Below are 26564 nucleotides of genomic sequence, written 5' to 3' on the forward strand. Positions count from 1 at the left end.
ATTTTATCCATTATTTGCAATGCTTGAAACAAAAACAACATTCTTGGCAATACATTCATTTTTATAACTGCAATTCGACCTAACAAGGAAAGCTTTAAATTTGACCAAATCTCCAAGTCTTTTTTCACTTCTGTCCAAGTTTTTTCATAATTATCTTTAAATAAATTCACATTCTTAGCTGTCATGTTTATACCCAAGTATTTCACTTTTTTAACCACAGTCAACCCTGTCTCATTCTGAAACCTTTCTTTTTCAACCTGTGTTAGATTTTTCTCCAATACCTTTGTTTTTGACTTATTCAATTTAAATCCTGCCAATTGACCAAACTCTTGGATTATTTCCAAAACTCTTTTCGTACTAGCTTCTGGCTCTTGCAATGTAAGTACTAGGTCATCTGCAAATGCTCTCAGTTTGTATTGTTTAGCTCCGACCTGAATCCCTTTAACCAACTGGTCCCTCCTAATCATATTAAGCAAAACCTCCAGGACCGATATAAAAAGTAATGGGGAGATAGGGCACCCCTGTCGTGTCCCTTTTTCAATCTTGAACTCTTCTGTAACCACATTATTTACAATTAATTTTGCTTTCTGTTCAGAATAAATTGCACCTATACCAAGCACAGATCCTACTTTAGAAGTCTGGGAATGATAAGGGCCTTCTTAGTCTCTGGGTTCTGACAGGAACAGACTCTCATAGCCTGGCTTGAAAGCCCTTGCAGCAGGTTTGGATTACTCCTTCTCTTCCCAGATCCCCAGGTGGGGATTAAAAAAAAAAAAAAGTGATGTTGCTAACTCCTAAATGTGTGGTAGGGTTAATCCACCTTCTTCTCCAGGATGAATGTTCAATAAGAAAACCATCTGAACATGCCCTAGGCCAAGGGTTGCAAATTCTTCATCCCTGACTTACATAGCTGTCAACGTTTTCCTTTTTTTAAGGGAAATTCCCTTATTCCGAATAGTATTCCTTGCAAGAAAAGGGGAAAGTTGACAGCTATGCTGACTTAGCAGCTGCCATCTTGAATGCTGGACTTTTCAACAGCCACTGGCATCTTCTGTGTTCCTATTCCCTGAGCTATATTCTTGAAACTGCTGAGAGATTACCTTGGAAGTAGGGGCAGTCCAGAATGTGAAAGGCTGTTGACAGCAAAGCCTTTGTATGTTACTTTCCCCAAAAGCCTTTATTTGTTTTGTTTCCTTAAAGTGAAGCTGCACCTTTGACCCGATAGCTTTGTTCAGAAATCTGCAAAACTAGAATGTGGCCGGAATAGGTCAGACAACCCATAAGCCTTTGCTGAGTTCCCCCTTCTCTCTCTTCCTGCTCCCCCATTTCTAATAGGCAGCCGCAACAGATGGAACCTTCTGAGCAGCTTTTGAGGAAGCCCCAGCAGGAAGTACCTGACCAAACCAGCTGCTCACCATCCACCCAGCAGGAGGAGGAGCCAGTTCCTCAGGGTTCAGTTGAACAAAAATGTCCATCGACTCCAGTTCCAAAGGCCTCATCATCTGGGACACGGCAGAAGCACCTTTCGCCACAGAGCAGCATGGTCAGTGTGGCGGGCAGTGCTGCTTCTGAACACACAGCCAAGAAGTCCCTCCAGAAAACAAACACAGGATTGCCTGAGGTAAGCATTGGTTAGTGGGGAGGGGACTGTCACAATGGAGCAGGGGGAGAAAACATTTTTCACCACCTTGCTTTTGGGGCTTTCTGGGAGCCATGTGCCGGGGGTAGGACCCAGAGTGTGGGAAGAATCTGGGACTTGGTGTCCTCCACGTTTTATTGAGATTTGACTCCCATCATCACCAGCCAGCAAGCCTAGAGAAATGAGGAGTCCCTGGCCCAATGACCAGGTATGGTAGGAGTGCTACTTCTTAACAGCAGAGCAGGGGTAAGAACCTGTGGTCCTTCAGACATCATTGGATTACAGCTCCCATCATCCCTGACCATTGGCCATGCTGGCTGGGGTTGACGGCAGCTGGAGTACAGAAACATATGGAGAGCAACTGGATCCACATCTCTGCTCAGGGGCCAATGAAAGCCCTGAGAAGCAGCTCTCCTCTGCTTAGAGATAGGATTGGAGAAAGAGGTTTGGGACTGGGCAGGCCTCATTGTGTTCTGGATGTTATGAACAGGAGCACAGTGAAACTTGGAGGCTGAAGTAATTTGGGAATGGTGCAACTTGAGTCCAAATTAAATCAGTTTTAGGAGCCCCTGTTCTGAATAGAGATGGGAGGGATCTTGCCTGTCCTTGTTTGTAACCCATGGAGTGAAACATACAGCCATATGCCATGTATTCTAAGCCGAACCTACCTCACAAATTTGTTGTGAGGATAAATATTGGGGTGGAGATGTCCCCAACTTCATGAAGGAAATACCAAATAAAAATGTTTATATGTATCCTTTGTTGCCTCAAAATACGGTTCTTTTTGAGGAAGTTCAGGCAATCATTTAACCGCCTCAAGGATAAGGTATATTTTTCAGTCTGTGGGCCACATTAATTTCTGGCAGCCTTCCAGGGGCTGCGTGCCTGTGATTGCCTGAGTCGGTGGCAAATGTGGGTGGAACAAAGGAAGTAAAATTTCCCCTTGTACAGTACACTATTTTATACACACTCACTCACATAACTCTCTCGATTTTCCATTCAGGGAAGCCAGAGGCACTATTAAAATCCAAGGAAATGTCCCAGCCAGGAAAAACACCCAAGAAGGATGCAAATATGGGCCCATCAGGGAGTGGGGGTGGCCTCAGAAGAGTCCTGATGGCCAAGTAGAAAGGCATGGAGGACTGCATTCAGCCCCTGGACTTGAGGTTCCCCACAACATCTTTTTCCTTCTCTTGCAGAATTTACGCCTTGTTTCCCCAGAGACAGACAGTGGATTTGTGGGATCAGAAGCCAGCAGGGTGTCCCCGTTGGCACAAATGCCAAAGCACTATACATCCAAGTTTAGGTATGAACCCTCCCTCCCTTCTTTTCCTATGAGCTGTGTTAATTCCCATAATTGTGTCCCTGAGTTGGCAGTGAACAGGAGGAAGTATATAGAAGATACCTGAAGACAAAAAGTGGGCGAAACCAGGAACTGGGTGGGCATCCAGCAATATTCAGATAGAGGAAAGTGTGGTTGGAAGACCTGGAGCATGAAAATGACCAAACTGATTGCAAGCTGTTGGAAGTTTGTTTTTTAATGTGTTGGGAGATTTTACCTCTTGTATCAGCTTTGGTTTGACTTATAGCAGAATCAGATTGCAATTCTAGACTTGCACACTTGGGAGTAAGACCAGCTGAACCCATTGGGGCTTCCTCTTGAGTAGACATGAATAGCATGGGTGAGGATTCTATGGTCTTGCAGGTATCACTGGATTCCTACCATCATCCTTGATCACGATCATGCTGACTGGGGCTGAAGGAAGTTAGGGTCCAAGGACATTTGGCTCTCCTCCTTTGCACTATTTTTTATTAGTAGTGTTGCTATTATTTCATTGGCTTTTTATCCCATCCTTGCTTAGGAGCCAAGGACAGTTATGGAACATTATAAAAGACCCATGTCTTCACAGTCATTAAAACAGCTAAAACTACATCTCTTAAAAGCCACTATGTAGAGGAAGTCCCTCAAAAAGAAGGGTACACTTTTAAAAATAGCATCTGTTTTGGCTGCAGAATGTCCCAGGTTCAAACCACAGTATTTCTATATAGGGCTGGGAAAGCTGGGCTAGAAGGACCCAAAGATCTGACTTGGTATAAAACAACTTTGTGTTCCCATTTCTTGTCAAGGTCCCACAGCATGCTGGGAAATTCAACCTCTGTTGATGTAGACTTTGAAGCAGAATCTCTAAGGAAAGCGCCTGTCACATTGGAAACAGACAGGTCACCCAGGCACACACAATCAGACAATGGGATGCAGAGACAAGTCCTTTCCAAAGGAAGACCTTTCCAGCTTAACTCCCCTACCAGGTGGACCAACAGCATCGCCAGTGAGATGGAGCCAGGCATGGATAGTGGTGAGCTAAAAGCAGTTAATTGCTTTGAGCAGGAATGCCAGGTCATGTGCCTGTTCTTACTTGAGGTCTTTCCTAACATCCTGCCCCTCAGTACTTTGCTAGCTGCACTACCCTGAACATTCACTCACATAAAGCTAGAGCACATGCACACACATGCAGCCTGGCCAGCTTGTACCACCTTACCTGGATCCCTGAAACACCTTGCAGAGATCAAACAACACCCCTGAATCATGGATCTTTTGCACGGCCTAATGCTGAGTCAGTTGAAACATGTTAAACAGGTATTTGTTCTGTGCCATCCTAAGCTCTTTCCCCGCTCCCTGCATCCAGCTGCAGGGAAGGAGAGTTTGTCAAGAGTGGTGAGCACTGGAAACTCTGTGATGCACATGTTGGCTCTTGGAGTCACAGGGGAAGTGCTTCTACAGGTGAAAGTTCCCAGGTTCATTCCTTAGTATCTCCAGGTAGGGCTGGGAGAGAGACCCATGTATGAAGTCCTGGAAACCTGCTGCCAATCAGTATAGGCAATACTTAGCTAGATGGATTAATGATCTGGCTCTGTATAATGCAGTTTCCAAAGTGGAAAGATCCATGATTCATGCATTGCTGTGATTCCTGGATTGCAGAGTTGTTGTTGTTGTTGTTTTATTAAGTTATTAAACTTACTAGTCGCTTATTGCCCCAAGGTGTCCAGGTGACTTACAACAGGTGTACACACACACTACCATAAGGGAAGAAAAAAGAGAAGAAGGGTCATACAATACATCACTATATCATCTAGCATAACATTTATGAAAAAAACAAAAATACACCCACCATATAATTAATAACAGACAATATTAACCATGCATAAATAATAAACAAAGAATACTCCCACCCACTAATTAGCAGATAAATAACTGTCCCCCCCCCTTTTAAACTCCCCTCCCCACCCAGAAGTCTGGAATCAGGCCAGCTGTTGCAAAACAACAGTGGATGGGTACCACATCCTCAACCCAGGGATGGTCCTGCTCCTCTCCTCTGCTTTTGCTAGGCAAAGCAGGAAAACGTTAGCAAAGGTTTTGCCTTCTTCACAGTTCATCCGGCTACTGCTTATCTTCTGCTGCTACTGGTGGCCCTTGGGGGTCCCTTCTAACCCTATGATTCCATGATGTGTTTCTGGCTCTTTTCTTACCAGCTCACACAGACTCTGAGGCTGAGGCCCAGGCAGGACTTGAAACTTACAATCCGCCTCTTGATGAAGCAAGACATTCTCCTAGCTCCTCTGCCGTTTCGCTGCCCCCAGACCAGACTCATGACTACAGTCTCCTTGACACCCGCGTGCACCGAGCGTAAGTTTCCTCTTTGGAATGGGGGGGGCACTGGGTGAGAAACACAATAGATCATAAATGAGGAACCTCAGGCCAAGGTGGCCAAGGCAGTCCCTCAGACCACTTTGTCTGGCCCTCAGAACTCTCCCCAGACCACACCCATCACTGGGTAATGATGCTTTGTACCTTCCTCGAGTCTTTTGGGCAAACTGGAATGTGTCCATGAACTCCTACAGTGCTCCTCACTTCCCTTCATGGAGGATGGAGGGGGGATGTGCAAAGAAAAAAGCCAACTGAATAAAGCTAAAATCAGCATTCATTGCTCTGCCCCCTTTATGCTTCGGGTCCTACCACTATTATGTGGCCCCTGGAAGGTTGGCTGGAAGGGAGTGCAGCCCTCAAGGTGAAAAAGCAAAAGCTTCCCCTCCCCTGGTCTGTACTAACTGGCAGCAAACCTGCAGGTTTTTGGATCAGTCTCTCCCAGCCTTGCCCAGAGATACCAGGGATTGAGCCTTCTGTGTGCAAAGCAGATGTTCCACCACTGAGCTACGGCCCTTCAGAGGAGAAGGCATCACTTTTAACCCTTTTTAGGGAAACATTTTCTCCATGCTCTGGCAAGCTTCAGCTACCAGCCTGGGAGCTTTCCATCATTCTTAAGAGCTAACTCCTGCAGTAAAAACATTCCATCTGCAAGCTGGTTGTGCTTTGTACTTACTCTGTAAAAACTGTAAACAGAAGCAGCCTCACTAAGAGTGCAGTTGTTAGGATTTTTCCAAAGTGGATGCCCTATCACTAAGCTATGACCCTTCCACTATTGTGTGTACAATTTGGGTTGCTGGACATGCATAGCATGCCTAAAATTAATATCTCTTGTCATGCTAGGTCCTGATTTTAACTGATCCTGGGCTGGGGGTTGTTTTTGTCCCTTTAACAGCCAGGCTATCAGAGCTTTGCAGCATGAAGTCTCTAAGCTTCGCCAAGTCCTGGAGAAGACCCTCCAGCAGCCTCATGGTTATCCAAAGCAGCCACCCTCCGCACATACCTCAACACTCCAGATGCCAAGACAGGACAGGACCCGCCTCCCCAGAAGTGCCAATTCAGTAGGGTAAGCAATGGGCAGAGCTTGTTCCAGGTTTGAGGGTAGCCCAGGCAGCCTCTCCTTTCTCCATCACTGTCTCCTGATGGCAGCCAGGGCAGGTTCATGTAAGGATTTTCCCACAATGCCTCTGGCAAGCATTTCTTCAGAGAATGGTGGGGAGTTAAAATGGCTGCTAGATTCAGCTGCCTTATTCTACTTGGAGGGGCAGGCGCCAGCAACATACCTTACCTGGACCTAGGGGCCTTGGCACCTGCCTGAAGATGCTGGGTATTGACACCCTGCACAGCAACAAGTGTCTTCTCTCTGGTGCCATCTGCTGCCCATACAATGCCCCAGAAGCCCAGCTTTCTTTCTTGCCTTTATTTACACCAGGCATCAGCTGGAAACCTGAAATAGATTTATTGTTTGTTGAGACTAATGATATCCTATAATTTTTCACATACAAGGTCATTTTTAGTCAAACACTTGGTAAGCTTCTGTTGCAAAAAAGGGGGTGGTCTTGGAGCCCTGATATGCAGAGGAGGGAGAAGCACTGCAAAGGTAAAGACCTCTTACTTGTGCCCACCACTTCTTCCCTTTTAAATTTTCTCTCACAGACACACAGATTTCCAGTAGATAAGCAGTTCTCTGCCCTGTGCTTGCTGCTGCTCATGTAAGGAATGGTGCAGTGTGCCTAAAACAATTCACTGTCTTGCAGGTCCAACCACATCCCCACCTCATCTCGCAGCAAAACATCCGGGAAGAGCGCAGCTGACCATGACAGTCCAGCTCTGTTGATCAAGCCAGAAGAGTGGATAAAGAGATCCCACCTGCAAGATGGGATCCAGCTGGATCTCAGTAAGCAACAAAAATGTTTGTGGTGTGCATTAGGTTGCTTTGGTTATGCAAAGAGATGCATTTTATTCTGAGGCTGAATATAGGCATGCCTTTCAGAAGGATGTGCTGTATGTGCTTCTGTTCCTCATATAAGCCTTCCAGGACCCTAAGGTCCTTTTCTGCATGCCACCTTTGAAGGATGTCCTGAAGAACGAAGTACCTCGGAAGGTTTTTAAGCAGAGGTTTGGAGGCCATCTGTCAGGGATGCTTTAGTTGTCATTCCTGCATTGCAGGAGGTTGGACTAGTTCTGTGATTCTATGAGGGTGGCAGTGACAGGACAGTAGCACCTCCCACACCTATTGTACAAACTGCTCTGGTGCCAACCTTGATATTTATTTGAGGCAAATATGTTTTCCTGGGCATTTGGGTATCACCAATTATTGTACTGTTAAATTTGGGTGGATATGTTTTGGGTTTTAAAAAAAAGTTTATGTGATTTTTATTTGTGTTTCTTTACAGTGCTTGCAAATTGCTCCAGACTTCTTCTTTTTTAAGGGAAGCAATGTATGAATTAAATAAGCCTAACCTAAACCCTTTCCAGCTTTTCATTGTCAGTGACATCTCATGCACTAGCCCATCAGTGTTGTGCACAAGTGGCTTCTGCTCCAAACCAACAGCACTTGATCCTGTATAATGAAGCGACTGCTATTCTATGCACATATGAGGACTGAGGGTGTCCCCACCTGTGTTGTTTGCAGGCCCTTCAGAGTCAGACTACTCACCACCAAAGCCATGGAAAGGGAAACGTCAGGAAACCTCTGCTTCTAGGAAAGAATCCCCAGAGCAGCCCATCCTCTGGGGGCCCTACACTGGTGAGCAATGGGCACCTGAGCCTGCTTTTTTTTACCAAATCAACTGCCCCAGGAAGGACTAGACAGGTAGCAGTGTACTGTGCTAGGAAGGCTGGGTTGAATTTCCATGCTAATAAAAATATGGCCTAAATTTTAGGGGAGGGTATGGGAAGCAAAATAGGGAAGCAGAACTGCCTTTTCCCCTTTTGCATTTTGGGGGTGGGGTGTAATTTTCAGGGGAAATTTGCTCTGATTTGTGGCAATAATTTCTTCTCCCCTCCTCTCCAGGTGGGCAGGGGACGAATGGTGGTCCCCATTGAGAAAGCAACCAAGCAAATTATTATCATCATCATCCTTTCAGTTTGTCGGTTGCTTGGCACCAAATGTCTCCAGGCAAAATTTATAAACATAAAGTGTGGCATAAAATCAGAAAAAAGAACAATGTGTTACAATAAAAGCTTAATAATAATAATAATAATAATAATAATAATTAATAATAATTTATTATTTATACCCCGCCCATCTGGCTGAGTTTCCCCAGCCACTCTGGGCGACTTCCAACAGAACACCAAAATACAATAACCTATTCAACATTAAAAGCTTCCCTAAACAGGACTGCCTTCAGATGTCTTCTAAAAGTCTGGTAGTTGTTGTTCTCTTTGACATCTGGTGGGAGGGCGTTCCACGGGGCGGGTACCACTACCAAGAAGGCCCTCTGCCTGGTTCCCTGTAACTTGGCTTCTTGCAGCGAGGGAACTGCCAGAAGGCCCTCGGTGCTGGACCTCAGTGTCTGGGCAGAACGATGGAGGTGGAGACGCTATAACATAAAAAGACCCCTGCTTCATTAAACCAAAGGCCCATCGAGTCCAGCATTCTCTTCCCACAAGGGAAACCAGATGTCTGGGGTGTATGTATCAAGTTTCTTTGTTTCGATTTCTGTAGGAACCCAGTATTCTTTTTCAAGTCCCAAGTCGCAAGAACCAAAGACTCCCAAAAGCTCTGCCCCGTGCCCCTATTGCCAAGAGGTCAAGTCACGGCTTGAAGATGTACCCACAAGAAACCAAGATGCCAGAGGCTACAAAGGTATCGTAAGAAAAGCCCTGCTGGAGTTAGTCCAGCATCCCATTATCACAGTAGCCAGCCAGATGCTCCACTGGGAAGCCCACAAGCAATAGCACTCCCTTCATTTGTGATTCCTAGCAACTGGTATTCAGAGGTTTACTAACAGTAGAGGTAGAACATAGCCATCATGGTAAGTAGCCACTGCTAGCCTTATTATCCACAAATTTGTCCAGCCCTCTTTCAAAGCCATCCAGGTTGGTTCCTATTGCTGTATCTTGTGGGAGCAAGTAGTTTTAACTCTGTGCTGTGTAAATAAGTACTTTCTTTAGTACTTTCTTTAGTCTTTCTTTAGAGTCCTCTAAAATTCAACTTCATTGCATCTTCATGAGTTGTGTATCTGCTTTCTTCACATCATCTGTCATGTTGCCTCCTTCTCTCCTTTGCTTTAAACTAAAGATGTCCAAACTCTGAAACCTTGCCCCATAGGGGAGTTGCTCCATCCCCTTGATCATTTTGCTCAACTGTGAGGCAGTAATAGGAGTAGTAATTAAATAGGATCTGGAGGGCCACAAGTGCCCCATCTCTGTTTGCACAATCCAGACCACAGAGCAGGGCAGGATTCGCAGTGGCAGCGAAGTGGCTGGCTTATGTGAGCAGTCCACTCTGTTGGAAGAACAAGGAAGTCAGATTCTGTGAGCAGGGTATGTTCTGAATCAGGAGTTCCACACAGCAACTGATAAGAAAAATTAGCCCATAACTTACACCACCAAATGGCTCACTGAAGCAAATGTGGAACGAATCAGGTGCTGAAGGTTGTGTCTCTGCTGGCTCTCCACCTTAAATTTCCTCTTGACTTTTCCCTTTTTACAATTCGCTTAGCAACAGGTGGAATAGTGCCACAGGAATCATTATCCTTGGTTAAATGTTAACTGGTACCTGGTGAATTTCTGCATTCCTAAATTAAGGACTCGGTCTAAATGTCTTTTCTTTTTTAAAAACTTTTTTTAGGAGATTAAAAATAAATAAATCTGGGTCAGCAGTTTCAGCAGAAACTGAGAATGACTGGTTTGTCCAAGACTTATCTAATGAGTTCACTCAGAGGGGGCTAGGCACTCACAAAATTTTGGTGATGGACATGTGAGCAACATCAGGACACCCAGAGGCATGCATGTCTAATGTCATGATTAATTTATAGCTCAATATCTTTGCTGATTCCACATACTGGTAGTTTTTCTTTTTTTAAAAAATCCTCTCCAGGGCTCTGGTTCTGGGTATTCTTGTTTTTGGATTCGGGGTGGAGGGTCCTCGTGGCAAGATGAATTACTTTGTCTTTCATTTCTAGGCTGTGACTCCCCAAGGGATTCATTTGGACCCTTCTACCAAAGCACTCCGAAGAAGTCAGAAGCACCAAGCCATCTGTTCAAGGATACCAGGAACCCCAGGAGCAAAGTAGTTCATGGTGAGAAAGGGAAATTCTGGTGTGAAAACTGATGCCGTGTTGGCAAACCGGAGTGCAGGTCCTGATGAGGGCAGCAAGGATGGTGAGGGGTTTGGAAACAGTTCCCAAGAGGAATGGTTTTGTTTATAAAAATATAAGATGAGGCTGCTAGCTCAAGCCAACAGCTCATCTAGCCTGGCTTCCTGTTTTCATAGTGGCTGACCAGAAGCAGGACCTGAACACAACAGCACTTTCCCCAGCAGCTGGTATTCAGAGATGTTACTGACACCTCTGACAGTGGAGGGAGAGCATAGCCATCATACCTAGTAGCCATTGATTTGTAAACTGCCAATACATTTTTAGAAATCAAGTAACAATAAAGAAAATTCAGGCATTGTATAAATGTTATGGTCGTAAAACAGAGAACAAATGGCCAAAGTTGAGTCAAATTAATTCTCTAAAAAGCACTTAGTGAAATGGAAATGTTTTCGGCAGTTGTCTTTCAAGGGGAAGAGTGTTAAAGAGAATCTGTGCCACTGAACTTCCATGGACACTAAACAAAATATGAGATACGTGTTGGACACTTGGGGCTTCTCCAGACTGGGATGAGATCATAGCTGTCAACCGTCCCTTATTTGGCGGGAAAGGCCCTTATCCCAACGCTGTGTCCCGCTGCTGTGCCTTACTGATGATGATAAATTTCCCGGGTTTCAAAGGAAGCAGCTCCTCTCCCTCCCTCCCTGCCAGCCAGGGAGGTGGGAGGCTCCAACTGTGTTGCTTGGCTGCATTGCTCACCCAATAGGGAATCTAAGAATGACTGGGGGGTGGAGCTTGCATGCCTTGTGCCGATCAAATCGGCCGCGTTGCCTGGGAACTCGCCTTTGCTCAGCGCTTCCCAGCGGAGAGGTGACAGTGGTTTTCCTTGCTGCATCTCATTTGCCGGCTTGCTGCATTGTGGGAACCACCGCTTGAGGCTTCATTTGGCTGCTGGCTGGGCTTTCTGCCTTTGGCTCGGAGGGGCTCAGAAGTTGAACATACCTGTGCTTGGAAAATCCCTTATTTTGGCTGCTGATCCCTTACTGTCGAGGCTGCTGGTCCCTTTCTTTTCAAATCTGTGAGCTGACAGCTATGGATGAGATTATTGTGTGTGTATTCTGCAACATGTCATTGAATACACACATATGCACACAGAGGGCTGCTGCCCCTGCTCACTCTACTCACCAACCCCTCTGCCCCTATACTTCGCCAACCCTTCCTCCCTTTACATCTGATCAAACTCCCTTCCTTTACACCACACCCACCCCCTTGGTATCCCCTCACAGGCCAACCAAGCCCCTTTATAGCTCGCTCCTAGTCCCTCTCCTCACAGCTCACCCCAGCTTCAACTCCCTTTCAAAGGAGAGTGGGAGTTGCTCTCTGAAGTGCCTCCCACTTTCCTTTATAGTAAGATATCAATTCCTCCAATTATTGTAAAAACTTGCAGGGTTTTTTAATAAAATATATATGATATATAAGAATAGACGTATAAAAGAATAAGTTAAAACAATTTGGAGTATACAGGAAAGGATGAAAATAAATGTAAGGAAAGAGGGGGAAAGGAGTCAAAATTGAAAATGTTAAAACTTGGCAAACATTGTTGTAGTTATGTAATGTTGAAAATTATAAATAATAATAATAAAGTTATCAATTCCTCCCAGTTCTGTCTAGGGAGAATTTTAGATCTTGTTTTCTCATTTGCCCCCAGGGGTGGACCATGGCGCAGGGGACAAAGCAGAGCAAGGTTCTGGACCACAGCAGAACTCCAGCGACCACCATCAATCACAGCAGCCTGGACTCTGGTATCTGGCACTCCCAAGCCCTCCTGCCTCCATCAACTATGTCCCCATGGTTCCCTATCCTCCAACGTCTATAATGTAAGAACCATTCATTCAGGCCTTTGTTCAGTGAGAATTCTGAGAGATATGACTTTTTCCCTTATTGTGCTGACCCAAACAATGGAGAGCCTGTGGCCCTCCAGATATTGCTGGACTAAAACTTTCCATCAAGCTCCAGACAACATGGACAGTGATCAGGAGTGATTGGTGTTGTAGTCCAGCTTCAGTTGTCTGCCTCTATAAGGTCTCCTACTCTGATGTTGGATTGTTCCCTGCCACTGATGCCTCCAAAACTCATTTGGGAGTGTTCAGTGAGAGAGCACATACCTTACCAGCAGAAGTCCCCAGGTTCAGTTCCTAGCACCTCCAGTTAGAAGGATCAGGTAAAAGGATGAAAAAGGCCCTTGCTGTTCCTGAGATTCTGGGGAGCTCCTGGTCAGTTAGTGCAGACTCAGGGCTGGGAACCTCAGACTCAGGGTCTAAATGTGTCCCTCTAAGCTTCAGTGTCTGGTCCGCTGGACTCTCCCAAGGCTACACCCCTCACTTAGCCCTATTGCATACCCCTCCTTGAATGTTTTTGCCTGGTTGGTTGGTTGGTTTTTTCACTCTGATAATGCCTCTTGCTTACCTGGATGGAGGACAGGGTGGGGCATGAATGTGTGTAATAGCAGCCCACTCCACTAAAGTAGCATTTATATTTATTGCCCGTCACTGGCATGTGGCCCCCCAGAAGGTTGCACAGATGGGAATGCAGCCCTCTGCCTGAAAAACGTCCCCCACCCTGTGTGAGTGTCTGGAGGCGGTTGGAGGATGGATGGCAGCTAACAGATTGAGGTTGAATCCAGACAAGACAGAAGTACAGTGGTACCTCAGGTTACATATGCTTCAGGTTACATACGCTTCAGGTTACAGACTCCGCTAACCCAGAAATATTACCTTGGGTTAAGAACTTTGCTTCAGGATGAGAACCGAAATCATGCTCCGGCAGCGCCGCGGCGGCGGGAGGCCCCATTAGCTAAAGTGGTGCTTCAGGTTAAGAATAGTTTCAGGTTAAGAGCGGACCTCCGGACGAATTAAGTACTTAACCCAAGGTACCACTGTACTGTTTTGGGGGGCCAGGAGGCGGGCAGGTGTGGTGGACTCCCTGGTCCTGAATGGGGTGACTGTGCCCCTGAAGGACCAGGTGTGCAGCCTGGGAATCATTCTGGACTCACAGCTGTCCATGGAGGCGCAGGTTAATTCTGTGTCCAGGGCAGCTGTTTATCAGCTCCATCTGGTACGCAGGCTGAGACCCTACCTGCCCGCAGACTGTCTCGCCAGAATGGTGCATACTCTGGTTATCTCTCGCTTGGACTACTGCAATGCGCTCTATGTGGGGCTACCTTTGAAGGTGACCCATAAACCAACACTAATCCAGAATGCGGCAGCTAGACTAGTGATTGAGAGCGACCGCCGAGACCATATAACACCTGTCTTGAAAGACCAACACTGGCTCCCAGTACGTTTCCGAGCACAATTCAAAGTGTTGGTGCTGGCCTTTAAAGCCCTAAACAGCCTTGGTCCAGTATACCTGAAGGAGCGTCTCCACCTCCATCGTTCTGCCCGGACACTGAGGTCCAGCGCCAAGGACCTTCTGGTGGTTCCCTCGCTGTGAAAAGTCAAGTTACAGGGAACCAGGCAGATGGCCTTCTCGTTAGTGGCACCTACCCTGTGGAATGCCCTCCCACCAGAAGTCAAAAATAACTACCAAACTTTTAGAAGACATCTGAAGGCAGCCCTGTTTAGGGAAGCTTTTAATGTTTAATAGGTTATTGTATTTTAGTGTTCTATTGGAAGCCTCCCAGAGTGGCTGGGGAAACCCAGCCACATGGGCAGGGCATAAATAAATAAATAAATAAATAAATTATTATTATTATTATTATTATTATTATTATTATTATTATTATTAATTCCCCTTGGTCTAGGCAGTACTGAACTAGATGCACAAATGCTTTCACCTAGTGTAAAGGTTTATTCAGACCCCCCTTCTTTTTCTGTTCGCCAGCTATTGTTCTCCACTTGCACCTCAGATCTCCTCCCCTGCTGCTGTCCCTAGCGGGCCCCAGGCCACAGAGCTGAAAACCTCGGCTTCTCGGCACCAAATGCAAGAGGGTTCCTGCTGTTCCATGACTCTGGACTGCGCTGGTCTGCAGGACCTGAACAGGTCTCTGAGCCGTGCCATAGTAGCTGCGAGAGACATGAAGCTCACCACCAAGCGGATCAGCCGGTCTCTGACTTCAGATTTGAACAAAGGGAGGCACCAGCGGAGATCCTGCCTCTTTTAGCAAGAGAGCCAAGTGGATGGACACCTCCTCTACTGGTTTAGCTGGAATTGCAAAAAAGGGGGGGAATGGGACTCAGTTCCCCCAAAACATAACATGGGGGAGATATTCATATAACATTCTTGGTCTTTTATGTGCCAAAGAGCACCACCATAGAGTCCCTAACTCACTGTGGAGGTGTCCCATTTTTGGGTGCCCGACAGCCTCTTAAGCATTGTGGAGGTGCTCAAGTCTCTAGGCTGTGTGTGGCGCCTGTCTTAATACACACTGGGAGCCTTCAAAGATTGTGGAAAGGGACTGCTGCTGCACTTCCCCTGAACAAGCAACATAACTTCGTATCACGAAAGCCATCTCTGCCCTTACTTTGCGCATCTTAAAAGGGCAAATTTCCAAGCAGTTTGGGGGAAGATGTAGCATTTTCATGGAGTAGGGGCAACAGTAGTGGTTTCATTACTTTATTTTTCCAATGGACATTGATGGAGTTGTATCTCTCTTAACTTTGGCAGGGGGCTTGGTGGTGGGTCCTTAGGTCAGCCTTAGATATTCCAGTGCTGGGTGTCCTCTACCTGCCTGTTCCTCTGTTCTCACCTTACCTCAACTGTCTTTTGCCTTAAAAGTGGAAGTCTTAAAAGCTCCTTTGTGGGCATAGTGACAGAAGCAAAACATCTTCTGGCACACTGAGGCCATGTGAAGATGGTACTTCTTCTCATCTTATTTTCAGGGAATTGAAAGGCCCTATGGGGGGCAGCCAACAAATGGCTTGTTGGCCAGCAAACAATTCTGGCACCTGCTGCAGAGTTATCCTACTTTAGCACCCTTCATCTCCTAGGAAAGCCATATTGGGCATAAGCACTGGCCAGTGGCTGTTCAGAGCCTTTGAGGCTATGCTCTGCCTCTACTGGTGGAACAACTGTGTCTTTGAATGCCACCTGCTGGGAATAACAAATGGTTCTGCTTTTGGACTTCCCACTGGGAAATATGTTGGTCACTGGGAGAACAGGATGCTAAGCTACTTGGGCCATTGGCTCGATCCAGCAGGGCTCTTACGTTTTTATGCTGATCGTCTTGCAGGAAGGTCTACTACCTCCTCCGTGCTGTTGCTGAACTGATCTCATTCACTGTAAACATACAGCACTGTATCCAATGTTTGTCATTCTTATGAGCAGACTCACTGAAATTAATGCACGTAACTTAGGTTCACTAATTCCAGTGGAACTAGTCTGAATACAACCCCTTACAGGGTACTGTCCTACTTACAAGGCTCAATAAGCTGAGAGTAGGACATAAAAGTTTTTTGCTGGTCCTCTTAAGGGCCGTGAGTCTATTGCAATACTTACCTCAGGACTCTTGGTGATGCATGAGAGAAAGAGCTCTATTTTGTGAAGGGGTAGCCATGGTGAATCGTTTTCAGAGATATGTGTATATGTGTTTGGGTGTGTGTATTTGTTTTTTTACATGTGTGGTTTCAATTGCTGTTTGGTTTGGTACTATGGAATGGAAACAATGAGCATTTTGTATGTCAACTCTTTTGTCTTTTTTGCCTTCAAGAATGTCTTCAAAATATATTTTGCCAGAATACTTTTCTCTCCCTCCCCATTTCCTTGTGCCCATTAGGATGTTTATGTGTGCTTTAAGAACTTTGGGCAAGCAGCCACTCGGAGGTCCAACACATTGTAGGCAGTTTGCCAAGACCAAATGCAGTCAATAAGCATTGGGGGCAGTAGATATATAACAGTATCAGACACTTTTTGCTGTCATTGTCAGGGCAAAGTTGATCAATATTTAAGACAGAACAGATTTCAGTGGTAAGCAGCCTTCAGCCTACAGGTCTGATTAGGCCTGCCCACCCTCCTCATTTTGCCCACAAGGCTGGTTTGCTCAAGAGGCACTTATATTTACAACTAATGTCATATGCAGTATCAGGAGCAGGAGAGATAAAGAGGTGTCAGAGCTGGGAGGGAGTTTGTAGGTAGCCCCCATAAGCTGTCATATCAGGGTTTTGCCAGCACCAATGTTTGGCTGATCACTGGGTCTTGTAGAATATTCCTACATTACATGCAATAGGATTTCTTCTGGGCTCATGATCGCTACCCAGGAATTTGTGATCAGTAGCAGAAACAAGCTTCCTCCCACAAACCAACACATAGTTTTCCCTAGGCATTCTTTTTCAGCAACCTAAGGCCCACCTGCATGATATATTGAGGCGGTATGAAACTGCATTCAAGCAGTCATGTGTTCCCCCGAAGAATCCTGGAAACTGTGGTTTGTCAACGGTGCTGAGAGTTCTTAGGAAATTCCCTATTCCCCTTACAGGGAATCCCTCTTTGCAGGAAATTCTGGGAACTGCAGCTGTGTGGAAAAACACCCCTCAACACCCTGAACAAACTATGCATCCCAGGATTCTTCAGGGGAAGCCACGGCTGTTTAAAGTGGTATAATGCTGCAGTCAATGTATAGTGCAGATAGGACCTCACCTTTAAGACAGCAGCTTTTGTGTTGTTGTTATTAGACCACTGGGAGTTAGAAACCCTTGCTGATCTGTTGGGGCTAACCCAGAGAATTCCTAGGAGAGCCTGTTCTACCTTCTGCCAATCACTGAATTAAGCAACCGCTTAAATGCAGCTGGGAAGTTGAGGCCACCTTGGCTGTTCTTGGTCCTATCCTCATTGCTGATAATGTTCCATGCTGCCTGTAGATTATGTGAATTGAGATGAGAGTGCAGTAAAAACAGGAATTAGCTCAGTCATAAGATGAGTGCCTTAGAAACATTAAAACACAAAGCAAGGGGAAGTGGGCAGCTGATGAAGGATATCTGTGCCATTTCTCCCCTGACACCTTTTAAAAATAAACTTTTTGAATCTATAAATATACCTTTATTTTTTTTAAGAAAAAAAATTATAATGACAGATCCTTCTCAACACTCATACTATCTGTAGAAATGTGCTAAAATGTGCATTATGTTGTAAATAGTTCTCAAAGCACTTTCAAAGACAGGGTGTTGGTGTAGGGTGTGTGTGTTTTGCATTGGAGCCATTACCACAAACAAAATCACTGTGAAACTATGATAGTTGTATCTTTTTCAACATTCCTTTAAAATAAAATAAAATAAAAAACAAGCAAATCTCTGGTAATGAAAACTATGTTGCAAATGGGTGTTTCTGTTTTTCTTGCTCAATAAATGATTTTTGTCTGCTGGTGTCTTTATTCATTTTTAAAAAGGGGGAAGATTTCAAACACACACACTGACTCTGTTTGCACATGAAACCTACAATAAGCCAGAAAGTCTGACAGTGATGTCCTGTCAGAGTGCTTGTACTTCCTGCTGCCCAATGCAAACACAACAGACTGTACCAGGTTTTCTTTACATCCAAACCAGGCACTGTGGTTAGTTGCTCCCTTGCAAGCTGTGATTAGCAAGTGAACAACAACATAAAGTTATTTCTTCACATAGCACATTCACACTTTGGAATTCACTCCCAAAAGAAGTAGAGATGGCCACCAATTTGGATGGCTTCAAAAGGTTACAGACTAATTCAGGGAGAGCAAAGCTAAGATTGGCTATCTATGATGGCTATGCCTTAACTCCACTGTCAGAGGCAGTATGTCTCTGACTACCAGTCGCTGGGGATCACAAGTGAGGAGAGTGCTTTTGCATTCAGAGATGGCTCACTGCCATCTGGTTCACCATGGTAAGACCAAGATGCTGGACCAGATGGGTCTATGCAGCAGCTTATGATCTTCACAAGTCATGGCATCTTCAGGATGGCTACCAATCATAACTTGTTAAGGAGAAGCACAAAGGATCTCCTGCTTATACTATTTACATGCAAGGAGGAATGAAGTACTAGCAATTGGGTGCTGTTTGCTTGCTTTCAATAAAACACGGGAATATTGTTATAGGCAAGCACAGCCCGCACCAGGGCTCTCTTACAAGATAAGAGCAAGATGTGGTTGGCAAATTTTCCTTGGAAATTCACCTGCTTGTGGTTGGTCTCTCCCATTCGAAGCATATGCTGCCATTTCAAAATCTTGAAGAAAGTATCGGTAGCATCTTCATGGAGCACCTCATATTTGGACCACAGTTTTAAGATGCAGAACCTTAACTCAAGAGGTTGTGGAGTTCGTCCATAGGCCTACCTCACAGGGCTGACCACATATCCAAAGAGAGAAAATCTAGAAAACACTCTGCAAAGTGAAAGTCTTTCCTTAAGCATTTCTCTGTCTGCCTTTTGTCTCCTGCCCCCTCCCCGCACTCCAAACTAGTTCCCATGTCAAATCAATCCTCTTTTACCTCACTCGATGGGACAGTAAATCATTTATTGACTCCAAGTGCTTTTTTTAAGTTACAGAAGAACAGCTAAACAGAGATGACACGTTTGTGCTTCAACAGTTCCAAACACTGAAATTTCAAGAATTAAACAAGTTGCATAACAAGAATTTGCTGTTGTTTTTCTCTTTTGATAAAGAGTGTGTGTGTGAATATATATATATATATATATATATATGTATGTGTGTGTATGTGTATACATATATATATATATATATCACACCAAAAACAACAAAAACACATCTAAACAAAAGGGAGAGAAAGAGATACCTTGAAGCGGCTGCAATGCTAAATTTAGGGGGGGGGTGGGAGGGTGCAAGAAAAGGTTGGAGAGCTGGCAAAACAGTTACTGATGCAAAATGACCACAACCATTGCCCGAAAAACAAATATATTATGGGCAAGGGAGGGGGGGAAATGGGCCACAAAAATGGTAGCGAACAGAAAGAGTATTTTCTTCTCTCTGTTGGGATATTCTAGGAAGAGACATTAATGCCCTGGGACAGGTGGAAGAGGGACAGCCCAAAACTGCAGGGAAGAAAATACAGTTTTTTAAAAATATCACGGTAAGGGAACACAGCCATTGTGGGAGTCAAATGAGAAAAGGACACACAAGGAAGACTCGGTAAACCACTTTACTTCAAGCTTGTTAGGACGACCACAATACACAATTATTTAATTCATATACATACAGTCTGCAGGGGGAGCAGAAGGACCGGCAAAGGGATCTATAAATGCAGAACAACTGGGGATTTTTGGCGCTTGCCACAGCCAGCAATGTTTCACTACTGGATGATGAGAGACAGAAAGGGGGAAGGAATCCAAAGGGTGCAGGGCAAAATTTGATGACGAGAAATGCCATTGTTGACGGCAGGAGAAACGAGACACTCCAGCTGAAAAAAAGCTTGAGCTTTAGTCAACATGACGCCCCACACACAGAGTGTGCGGACTACATTTCCCAACAACACAGGAAGACGGGAGTTGTAGACTGTATATTGTGGGCTACAGTTCCAATCAGCTCCCCACAACCACTGTGGGGTGATGGTCATTGTAGTCCACACTATCTTGAGTCACTATGTTAAATAGGATAGTAATGTTGCTCACTCGAATCCCATATTAGCTCAATAGACATAGAAGCACTTAAACTGTGGCTGCCTGGTTGATAATGTCATTTCCCAAATCCATTTTGCTATTTTCAGTTCAATCCTGAAATATGTCATGTGTTTATTTTTTATTTTTGCTCCTAAACAAGCCAGGAAGAAATTGGGTACAATCCAGCCTAGAGCTGAGGAAGCTTTTAAGCCCATTTAAAGCTCAATGGTATATTCTTTGTTGGAGAATGACCACAAGGCAGTGCTGTGGGGCCAGAAATGATGTCTGTGGGAAGCATCTAAGTCCCACACAGAGGAGATCCATTAAAAGGAATGTACCTAGGTTGGTCATGCCACCAGGTTTAATGGGTCTACTCTGGGTACTCTGTGTAGGACTAACATTGGATACAGCCTCTTGTTTTCACAGCAAAGATCCTGGTCACTTTGTCTTTGCCCGGGGCAGTGATCCTTCATCATTCTCTCAAAAAAATATTTCCCTTTCCTGACAGTTTTGAAGCCACTTGAGCTCCCTCAAATCACACAAATGGGAGGGATTAAATGATTCACAACAGCTGACACGTTCAGCATCATGCAATCTACACCATGCAGTGTACATCTACACCACCCAGCCAATCTGTCATCTGTCACTGAAAGGAGAAAGCTGTATAGTCTCCTCCTTCCTTAGTAGGCAAAGCAAGGAAGTGCCAACATTGCTTACTACAGGGGCCGCAGATCTGCTGTTGGATGCAAACTCCCATCAGCCCCAGCCAGCATGGTGATGGAAGTTGTAGTCCAGGAATGTCAATTCAATGCAGCACAATGCAGATTTCTGCTTTGTGGGCAGGACAGCAGGGTTGGAGACAGATAAAAGATGATTAAAAGAGCGGTGCAAAGAAAGTAGGCTTCTCTGCCCCACACAGCAATGTGTGAATCTGCCAAGCTAGAAGCAAAAGTGGGGTGCACAGGATGTGTAGCTTACATCCCACAAGCAGCGAACTCTCTTTCAAACTGACGTCAGCTTCTCTAGAGTCTGCGTTAAGGAATGCAGATTCCAGGGACTCTAGACATGTGCTTGCAAGAGTACAGGGGGCAAAGCTAGAAGGACAAAGGAAACAAGCTGACTATACTACACAGCATATCATTTTACATGAGCTGCGGCCGCCTCCAGAGAATCATGGGAATTGTGGTTTCAAGACAACTTTGCTCTCAGCAAACTACTGAAAGGAAATTGACTCCCAAACCAGAACAAAGTCTATTGAATGAATACACCATTGCTAGCTGTTGCCTTATGCTTTCATGGGCCAGAAAAGTCTGGAGATCCCGATAGATCCTGCCCAACCAGAGCCTGCCTTCTGGAAGCCGGTAAGAGGAAGCATCCCAGAACCAGAAAATCCTGCCTGCTATTCACTGAACCGTGAAATCAGAGACATACTGTGGTCTAGAGGTTAAAGCGCTAGAGTTCGTATCCCCAGTCAACCACAATCTTATTGAGTGGTGTTGGGTTTCTCACCATGAGTAAGACAGCCCTTCCTCACAGGGTTGTTGTGGAGATAAAATTGGAGAGACAGCCCTGGGCCCTCAGGTGGAAGAATGTGATAAATAATATTACAGAATTCACAAGCGAACTCTGCCTCGTTAAAGGTATCACCAAAGTGCTAAAATAAAGTTCCTTCCTAAAGAAAAAAAATAACATTTGCCAACATGTTTCAAACCAATTAAAAACCAGGGGTTGGTCTCCAAATATGCTTGTGTTGAAATAAATCATCATTCCTGGGTGGGACAAAGAAGATCTAATAAGGAAGATTGATCCAGACATGCTGGAATTGCAAACCACAAACACTCCATTTAAAATAATGCTCCAAAAAAGTTGGAAAAGGTCAGGGGTGAAGCAATAAAAAGACCACACCCAGAAATGCACCAACCACCTACACACTGATAAACTAAATAAATATGAAAATCGAATGGACAATCTCAACAACAACAGCAGTAGAAGCAGCAGGGGGGTCGAGGGAGGACAAGGAAGGTCAAATGACAGTTATTTCCAAAACGCAAGCAAAAATCCCAATACACAGTGGGGGGAAGAAGAGCATTCCTTTCACAGTTTGCATCTGAGGTTAGGTACAAGATCACATAGCCATAAATAAGTCACAAGCATTCGTCCATCCGGGCAGAAAACTAAAACCAGAACTAAAAGGACATCATCATTAAAAAATAATAATATTATCAGCATCGTCGTCATATAATCGCCAAGGATGAAATGATGGAAGTTTAGTTTTTGGTGGTTTATTTTGGAGGACACATATGGAGATAATATCTATATTATAGAATATATTATTTTTCTTATCTTTCTTTTTTTCTTTTCTCTGTCTTAAAGACAATGGAATTTCCCCACCCCAAACCCTTCTCTTATTTACCTTCGTTTCAAATGTAGGGTGGAAGGGGAAACCAAGACGAATAAGAAGAAGGTGAAATGGAACCAGTCAACAAATTTAAGTGGGGCAAGGATCACCCCAGAGCTGGAAGGAAATGGGATGCCCCAAATGCCATGTCACTGCTTTTTTGATGATGGTGTCAAGGAGGGAAGGGCAGGAAATGGGGGAGGAGAGAAAGAGGGAAGGATCTCTGTGTTGGTGTGTGTGTGTGTCTGTTTAACTGCTAATTTCTTCATCCGTTTTATTCAGTTTCTTCAGAGTGTCCAGCAGTTTCTGTGGGGTGAGGACGTGAGTAGAGCCTGCAAATGGGGGTGGGGGGAGTGGGAGTCAGGGAGAAGAGGAGAGAAAGGCATATTAGAACTCCCACCCTGAAAAAGGCATCAGAAAAGGGGAAGGGGTTGTCATCTATAAGGGTGGGGGCCTTGGTGACCTGCGGTGGGTTTGGGTGGGTGGGGGTGAGGATGGGGGAGGCGCTATTGCACCCACGTCTGAGCAAATGCATGTGCTAAGGACTGCCTGCCCCACCCCCCCAACAAAAACAAATCAGGCAAGTTATTATCAAAAGTTTTTAAGAGGTGCAACATGGTGGAACAGAGGGTCAAAATTGATCACCAACACCCATAAGTGGCATGCTGGTGATGTGGTAAGTTAGAGCAGCAGCCACTGTGTGGGGGAGGATTTGTGAACCCCCTTATCAGGTGCCCCCAATCCATCCCCTTCTGCACCAGTTTCTGTTATACACATAGGAAAGAAGAGAGAAGAATTGCAGACACCGCCCCCCTCCCTGACACTCAGAACCTCTTACCTGCCACGGGGACAGCGTACCAATTTTTATTTTTTATTTTTTAACCACTGGAAGAAATGCTTGCAAAAATGTTAAGCCTATGGAACTACGATTCCATCTAGTGCAGGAAAAGGCAAGGAAAGGCGAAAACCGGAAACGAAAGAAAGAAAGAAAAAAATATAGAATACCAGATGGAGGCTTTGTAACCCCGTGAGTTAAGTGTGGTGAAGGAATGATGCATATGGTATGCTGGAGAGGGCAGCATAAGGCCATTGACGTCGAGGGCGCAGAGATAGATAGCGAAAGCGAGTCAGGAGTGGCTGTGTGGCTCATGAGGCCCTGGCATGCAGTGGCAAATGGCAGGCTGTCAGATAAAAGATCGCCTCTTCCTCTCCCACCTCAGATGGGAGGGAAGAGCCAAATTAGAAAGAAAGAAAGAAAGAAAGAAAGAAAGAAAGAAAGAAAGAATTGCCTATACTTGAAAATGTGCATGTATATATATTTTGAGATATGGAGAAGGGGATTGAGAGGAGTCAGGGAGAGGGAGACAAAAGGAATATTGCAGGAGCCTTCAAGAGAAAACCCATGTCACTGAAGACAAAGAAGGAGGGGGGGAATTCATGATGACCAGGAAGAAAGAGAGAACTCTCCTTCCTGTAGCCCCAGTAAGGTAGAGACGCATCAGTGGGTGGGGGATTTGTGCACCCCTTAAAAAGGCAAAGTTTCCCAGAACTGCCAGTGGACACTGGTAAGGAGCTGCTGCTCTTAAAACTGCGTTGTAAGAGCTGCCACTTCTTCAGAACCTGGGATCGAGCTTGCTTTTTCCTCTGCTCTCCCACTGCTTATTTTATCAAGTGCCATGGTGCTTTTCAGATTGTCTTAGATGATGATTCTTGTAAGCTGCTCTGGGAGCCTTTGGAGGTTCAAAGGGCAAGGTATAAAATGCTGTAAATAAATATGTAATTATGGCTACCCTTGACCAGAGTGTGTGTTAGGAAATAAAAACAGCAACAAAGAATAAGATTCTAAGGCCTGCTGCCAATTGGGACACTCTGTGGGCACAGATGAGGATGAGTGTGTGGGTGGGTGTGTTTGGTTTGTGTGTGTGTTGCTCTAGTCTTGCATCTCTATACTCAAAGCATGGCAGCTAGGTCCAGTATAGCACTAAATGTCCATCTGGATTGCACTGGGGTCCTGCTCCCTTAACACCAGTGTCCCATGTGCCAAGAACCCCACCCTCTTAAGCAATGCAAAACTCACTAGCTGGCACCTCCCTTTAATAAAATAAAAAATGATCCAAAGCAGGAGAAATGTGATGAGGCTGTACAAAAGACCTGGGAGGCAATAAGCCAGTCAGGACAAACAAGCGAGGTGTCCTGCCTTTGAACATACAGCAGCCATACAACCATCATGGCTATTGGGGCAGGAACTTGCAATCTACAAACCAGCAAGCTTTTCAGAGGTGTTCCTTGCTTCTCTGGAGTCACTGACTTTCCCCATCTCCTGTTCCTCTTTGAGGCAGAGCAGGAAATGCAACTTCCTTCCCACCAGCTCAAGAAGCAGGAGCACCAAAGGACAGGCAAGCTAATTCGTCGCCGTAGGCAGAAAAACCCCCACAGGGCCTCTCCCTGAGAGTAAAACAAAAGCAGGACTCTTTCATTCTATCTAGACCATGCAATATATTTTTCCATAACGGGGTGGGGGATGGGGGAGAGGGGCTCCCAAGGGGCAGCTGACCCAGCCCTCACCACACCCCCTGTAACAGTGACAGCTAGGCAGGCGTTTTGGCTGATGAGAGCAGGCAGAGAGAATGCGCCGTAGTAACAGCAAATGCCCAGCAGTATTTTCATGAATGTATCAACTGCTCTGGGAGACTGTCACTGGAACTTTGGCAGGAACAGTGTTGAAAGCCAGGTGATGGGAAACCTGTGTCCCTACCGGCATTGACTCCAACTCCTATAATTCCAGACCAGCACGGCCAAATAGTCAGGGATGATTAGAGTTGACAGGTTTCCCCACCTCTGGTGTAAGCTTATTAACACCTTTTTAAAAGCCAAGGAATTCTTGGCAGGTGCAATGCTACGATTTACCAAAACGGACTCTGAGCAAAAGGTAAACAAGTTTCAAACCTGTTTGAATCTGAAGTGGCAAATGGATACTTCCCAAGTCTAACTGCAGCCCCTTTTCATTTTCATATTTTTTATTTTTTTAAAAATGGGAGTGTTGACATTTCCTTTGGAAACAGATCACCGTTGGTGGGAGGAATGGGCAAGTTCTGAATAAGAGATGGTGTAGGATTTGATGGAAGCAACGCTGGGCACATTTTCAAAACCGTTGTTTTAAAAACAGAAAAAAATCGCAAGCATTTTCTCATTTAAAGAACCAAAAAATGGACAAAGAAAGAAGGAAAGGAGGGGGGAAGAGAGAGAGAGAGAGAGAGAGAGAGATAGGAAAGAGAGAGAGATAGGAAAGAGAGAGAGAGAGAGAGAGATGTAATAATCAAAGAAGCCCTTCCGAGCGAGGGAAGAGTTTCTTTTTCTATAGTAAGCTGCTTTTACTTTTTATTGTTTTCTTTGGCTCTCATTCCATTGTTGGAGCCTGTTCCTCAAAAGATACCCTAGTGGAATCTCTGAAGTCGGGATGCCTCAGATCCATGAGAAATTTGGTGGGAGTAAGAATGTGAGTAGAACCTGCGGGAGAACAGAGTGTGGGCTGACTCCTTGCACAGAGAAAAACAAAAAAACAATTCAAAAGGGCACATGCTGAAAAAAGATTTTTCTTTTCCTTTAAAAAGGCCTTTAACATTACTTCATTATCAGCAGAAAGTATCAGTACAAAGAAGCAGAGTGAACATGTGTGAAAGAAGCAAATGTGGAAATGACAGACACACATACGAACAGAGAGACGAAGGCAGATGGACAGTCGAGGAAAGCATCCCCAAGGCATGCAGTGGAGTGGAGTTGATGGAACTGGGTTTGGGCAGTCACCACTGGGCCTCCAGGAACTGCTGTATGCAGCAGAAATGCGTTTGGGGTTCAAGTTAGGAATGGGCGAATCCATCAATTTTGGTTTCTCCCAGTTTCTCGTTGTTCGAATCTTAAGTTCAGTTATCCACATTCATTTGTAATTATTATTTTTTCCATATAAAAATATGCTTACCTCATGTATAC

General features: G+C 45.1%; 2 protein-coding genes across 4 annotated transcripts in view; one reads left to right on the top strand and one right to left on the bottom strand.

Annotated features, from left to right (window-relative positions):
- Positions 1–14789, top strand: part of AKNA (AT-hook transcription factor) — a 58370-nt gene extending 43581 nt beyond the window's left edge. Inside the window, exons 12-22 of the mRNA XM_053373617.1 lie at positions 1336–1621; positions 2839–2945; positions 3767–3993; positions 5168–5321; positions 6235–6405; positions 7097–7236; positions 7975–8088; positions 9010–9150; positions 10472–10588; positions 12312–12480; positions 14486–14789. Coding sequence (XP_053229592.1) covers positions 1336–1621; positions 2839–2945; positions 3767–3993; positions 5168–5321; positions 6235–6405; positions 7097–7236; positions 7975–8088; positions 9010–9150; positions 10472–10588; positions 12312–12480; positions 14486–14765 — 1906 coding nt within the window. The 3' untranslated portion in view covers positions 14766–14789. The remainder of the gene's footprint in view (positions 1–1335; positions 1622–2838; positions 2946–3766; positions 3994–5167; positions 5322–6234; positions 6406–7096; positions 7237–7974; positions 8089–9009; positions 9151–10471; positions 10589–12311; positions 12481–14485) is intronic.
- A 4917-nt stretch (positions 14790–19706) lies between these two features.
- LOC128406275 (syntaxin-binding protein 1) overlaps positions 19707–26564 on the bottom strand; it is a 58662-nt gene continuing 51804 nt past the window's right edge. For 2 of the 3 annotated variants that reach the window (XM_053373529.1, XM_053373526.1), the window contains 2 exons: positions 25953–26084; positions 19707–22909 (listed from right to left, as the gene is read on the bottom strand). In XM_053373529.1, the coding sequence (XP_053229504.1) occupies positions 25975–26084 (110 nt within the window). In that variant the 3' untranslated portion in view covers positions 19707–22909; positions 25953–25974. The remainder of the gene's footprint in view (positions 22910–25952; positions 26085–26564) is intronic. The other variant, XM_053373527.1, reaches the window with a different exon arrangement.

The sequence above is a fragment of the Podarcis raffonei genome, chromosome Z (genome assembly GCF_027172205.1).
Source record: "Podarcis raffonei isolate rPodRaf1 chromosome Z, rPodRaf1.pri, whole genome shotgun sequence".
NCBI lineage: Eukaryota > Metazoa > Chordata > Lepidosauria > Squamata > Lacertidae > Podarcis > Podarcis raffonei.